The sequence below is a fragment of the Monopterus albus genome, unplaced genomic scaffold (assembly GCF_001952655.1).
Source record: "Monopterus albus unplaced genomic scaffold, M_albus_1.0 scaffold182.1, whole genome shotgun sequence".
NCBI lineage: Eukaryota > Metazoa > Chordata > Actinopteri > Synbranchiformes > Synbranchidae > Monopterus > Monopterus albus.
In genome coordinates, this window is record NW_018128062.1 from 1,020,380 (window position 1) to 1,025,233 (window position 4,854).

The 4,854-nt window shown below is 40.9% G+C and overlaps 2 protein-coding genes across 2 annotated transcripts in view; one reads left to right on the forward strand and one right to left on the reverse strand.

The window, feature by feature from the left end:
- lft1 (lefty1) overlaps nucleotides 1-1,101 on the forward strand; it is a 2,039-nt gene extending 938 nt beyond the window's left edge. Inside the window, exons 3-4 of the mRNA XM_020616980.1 lie at nucleotides 67-306; nucleotides 777-1,101. Of these exons, the coding sequence (XP_020472636.1) occupies nucleotides 67-306; nucleotides 777-1,101 (565 nt within the window). The remainder of the gene's footprint in view (nucleotides 1-66; nucleotides 307-776) is intronic.
- A 2,677-nt stretch (nucleotides 1,102-3,778) lies between these two features.
- The window catches only part of hnrnpub (heterogeneous nuclear ribonucleoprotein Ub), an 8,776-nt gene continuing 7,700 nt past the window's right edge, over nucleotides 3,779-4,854 (reverse strand). Inside the window, exons 14-15 of the mRNA XM_020616981.1 lie at nucleotides 4,835-4,849; nucleotides 3,779-4,536 (exon numbers count right to left, since the gene is read on the reverse strand). Of these exons, the coding sequence (XP_020472637.1) occupies nucleotides 4,486-4,536; nucleotides 4,835-4,849 (66 nt within the window). The 3' untranslated portion in view covers nucleotides 3,779-4,485. The remainder of the gene's footprint in view (nucleotides 4,537-4,834; nucleotides 4,850-4,854) is intronic.

Here is a 4,854-nt window from a genome sequence, read left to right on the forward strand (position 1 = left end):
CAGCAGGAAACATCAATTATACCTCATTTTAATTAGCCTAATTGACCTTATCTCTCCCGTTCACAGGTTGATCCCTATTCACGAGACCGGGTGGAAGAGCTTTGATGTGACCCAGGCGGTACACTATTGGTCCAAGACGCAACAGAAGGCACCTATGCACCTGGAGGTGTGGATCGAGGGCGAGAGACCTGGCAGCTACGCGGCAGAGATAGCCAGGAGTGTCCGCTTTACCACCCAGGAGCAGACGGACAACACCTTGGGAAAGCCCGAGCTCGTCCTCTACACACTCAATCTCGAGGAGTACGGGTAAGGGCGCGAGCTTTTGATATACAGGAAATTGTGACAATTAGCATGTATCCTCTTTTTGTCTTCACCTGTCAGCATCTGCATTCATTAGTAGAGTAGTGTGGCACAGGGGCGCAAGTTTACTCATTCTCATGGTGTGGGGAAATGGAGCAGCAAATGACAGGCTGTCCTTCATTGGGGTGTTCGTTTATAGTCTTGATCCTATATCATTTTTAAAGCTGTGGTCTCTGATTAGATTTGATTAAGCATTTATATGCAGCATTACCCATAAGAAAACAAAAAACAAAAAGCAAATAATACAATTTGTTAGGTGCATGGCAGCCAGGGGTGTAGCTAGTAGATTCTGGACCCCCTGAAAGACTTTCCTGTCCCCCACCCCCCACTCCTTTCTTTTTTCCTTGTAAAAACTATGATCTTACTGGAACATGTCAGCAGCAGCCGACTAACCTTCTTTGTCATTTCTTCCTCAGCTCTCGTGGTGACTGTGACATCAACCAAAACAAAGACACCTGCTGCAGAGAGCAGTATTTTATCAATTTCCGTGCGCTCACCTGGACACAGTACTGGATCATCGAACCGGCCGGATACCAGGCCTTCAGGTGCACTGGAGGCTGCAAGCAGCCCAAGCGCAACTACGGCTATGGGGAGCGGAGATGTACCGTGTCCGAGAGCGCCCCGTTACCCATCATGTACCTGGTGAAGAAGGGGGACTACACTGAGATAGAAGTGGCTGAATTCCCCAACATGATTGTAGAAAAATGTGCATGCACAATGGACAATGTCTCTAAAGTATAAAGACATGGAAAACAAACCGTATATCCTATAATCACAAAGTGATGGGAGGTATTATAGGAATTGGTTTTTTCCATTGTTGTGTTGATATATTTAAAGGTTTTAAACAACACGTCTAGTACTTTATATTTAAATGGACATTTATTGGGAGTTTCACACATCAGGCAGTCCTGCCGTCATTAAATTCAATCTCCTTTCACAAGCACTTTTATATATTTTGTACATTTTTATACTTTTTTAAAAATCTGAATTTGTATGAGTTGCGCTGAGTCTGCAGTAATCACTCAAATTCTGTTTGTGTTATATTTTCATGCTGTACATAATATGAATGAGTTTTATGATTGGAAAATAAAATATTTTGTTTCACAGAAGGTTTCTGGTCGTCTTCTTCCCTGTCTGCCTGGCCTTTTTCACATGTATGATCACATTCACATACAGCTGCCTGCCTTTTCTTTCACTTCTCTATTTACACTTATAAGAATTTGTATGGCGGAGCAAATAATTAGCCTAATGACTTATAACACTTGTTACACTGTGGGCACACTGTCATTGACGACGGTCAAACCTGCTTGTAATGCTTTATTTACAGTGGGAAGGAGCCACATACAGAGACACCTAAAGTCAATTCACATTAAGCAAGAATGGGCCCTTGGTGTGTTTACATCAGGCTTAGACCAGGCCAAACATTGGTAATCAGGGTCAATATGTAATGCACTGTTTACTGCTGAGTGGGGGGTCTTGTCATTCATTAATATGCAGCTGATGGAGGTAAACATACTGCCCTGCCAAAGAGGAGCAGCTGTCTGTCTGGGAGGGAAGTGGATTCCCATCATACACCTCCAGCAGCACCAGGAGGCACAAGAATAAAAGAAACACAGGTGGTGCTGTAAAGAAAAGTAAACGTCAGCCTTTAAATATAAATAAGCAAAAAGTATACATCCGCTGTGTAGGTTTTAGAGTATTCAATCTAAATTACAGTACTAGTATTTAGCCTCCAGTACACACCTAAATCATCAACGGTGCAGCCGCTTAGTTACAGTCACATATGTTGGGAGACTATGCATTCACAGTACAGTAGTTTAAACACCCCTGTTTCTGTAGGGGGTCACTTTTGGAAAGACAGTACTGTGGCTAAACCTTCACTACGAAGACAAAGGGACACAAGCACCTCTGCAAAAAGCTGACTGATTAGCACGTCAGGAGATGGATACAAAAACATTTCTTTCTAACGGAGTTGAGTCAGTAATTTAAAGCTGGTCGTCCTTCAAACCCGTGTTCATGCAAGGAGAGAGGGCGCCAAGAGCCTTCAGACAAAGCTGGAGGGTTTGTCTCCCAAGATTCAGGGTTTGAAACTGGAGTACAGACGGCTGGACAGCTGCTTATAATAAAACTTCAGGTAGTTGAATAGCTCTCACTGGCACCGTAACAAACCACAAATCCACTCTACACCAGCTTCTGTAACTTTAATAGAGTTGAGACAAATTAAAAAACAATCCCTTTAACACAAATATCAAAAACTGTCAGATAAAAAAAATCTCAAAGCTTTTGCAATGTTGGTATAATAATAACCCTGAAATACAACCTGCAACGTAAAGTCATAAAAATATAGTCTGTTGTATTATACTTTATACTATAAACTTAAAGATTGCATTGAGCTAGGTGTATGCATCCAATACAACAAAACAGGAGGGCACATACTCCCAAAACGTTTAAATAGAACTGACAAGTCATCACACAGCAGTGCTCGGGCAAACTAACACTGTCACTATACAGTACAGTTATTACTCAAATTCAATTAACTCATGAACATTTGTGCATGGCTAAAATAGTGGTCAAGTATTTACACATATATTACATAATATGAACAGGTCAAAAATAAAACCAACGGACTCGCACCACGGTTTTGTCTGATCTACCGTCATTGATTACCAGCTCTGATGCCGTTCCAGTGTTGAAACACCTGTTGGGTGTCGTCAGCCAGGACAACGTGGCGGGTACATGATGAGCCATGTGAATGAGGAGCTGCCAGTAGCTGCCAGGGCCACACAGTCACCAACAGTAACTCTGGAGTGCTTTGAGTCAACATGGTAATGCCTTAACACTATGGAAAAGTTACACTTCACTATCAGGCTTCGTATTCATGAACTGTGGAGCACATGTGCTGTGACACTGTGGAGCCCTTTAAGTTTGCTGGTGAAGATGAGCAATGCTGCCTGCTTTCAACTGCTTCTAAGCTAAACTAGCATATTTAAAATTGAAATATATATAAATAGGGGGTGGGTGGGGTGGGGTGGGGTTTAAATACTATTGTGGTTCTGGTTTGTAGTTATTTCATCAATGTTGTTTTTCCAGAGGTTTACTATACTAAAAGAACCATTGACACACACTTTCTCTTGAGAATCAAATGCAGACAGTACCCTAACCTTTAAGATATAAAAAAAATTAGAGGCATAATGTAGCACTAAAAATGGCTTCCTTAGATCTTGGCCAAAACTACTTTCTCAAAACAATGATCATTAAAATAGCTAAAAGGCTGGAAACGACGCATCAAAGGTACTGAGGTAAAGGAAGGCTTGTAGTGGGGCTGATGTCCGTAATGTTTGAAGTAGCAAACCAGGCCATCGCCCATTCAAAGGTCTTTTACACACCTTTGAAGTGAATTAAAAAGTCATAAGCCAAGAAGAATGCAAAAAAGCCAACAAGCTGTTTATTTGCAGGTCTATGGAGTTTAGGTTACAGGTTTGATAGTAGGAACAAAAGACAAAAACTTGTTGAAATTTTCCTGCTGCTTCAGTTTAACTGATTGACAGTGGACTGTATGGACACAAAGTCTTACAGTATAGTCAGCTAGCATGCTTCTTGCTAAGAAGCCAAGATCATTACTATTTCTTAAACTTCTCATACACACTATGCAAAAACAAATATTTACAATTTGCAATAAAAAAAGCAAAAACAAAATCACAGCACAGATAAAATGCACAACTCGGGGGGGGAGGGGGAGGCCTGACAAAATGTTTCTGGATCCTGATATTACAAACATGTTTTTTTTTTCCCCTTTTAAAACCATGTCATTTAAAAGTGGTGCAAAGATAATGAAATATACAAAAACAAAAAAACAAAAACAAAAGTTGACTGAGACTGAACCCACGTTGTACATGTGTATATAGATCTACATATATATAAACTTTCAGTTACACTCAGGTTGCCTGGTCTCCTCTGGTGTGGAATGTGGTTGCTCCATATCACTTTAGACTTTGCTGGTCACTTGGTGGGTTTTAGAATATTAAAAGTAAATAATTTGGGGGTTCTCAAACAGCGGGGTGGAAGGATGTTCCGTGGCTAATGGTGGGTCTCATTGTCAGCCATCAGTCTGTTAGAACAAGTGTCTTAGTAATATCCAGGCTGATATTGCTGGCTCCACGGCTTCTGGTTCCAGAACTGCACAGGACACGCCAGAGACACACAGGTCACTTTAGGGTTAGACTTCACATTACTATTGACAAAATGATCAATACACCTGCGCCATTTAAGTCAGTCTATACCAGTTTCAATACAACTCTGCTTGAGACTGGCAACACATTAAACATTTTTAACTAAAGCTCTGTTTCTTAATAATGCAGTTTAAGACATTTACTGGAACTGTATAGTTTTACACGTTCAAGTAAAAACTGAGGTATAAACTTTGTCAGTGTTGTCATCAACACTGATAATGTAACCTGCAGACAGAAATACTGACCCCTTGCTGCCAGCTCTGTC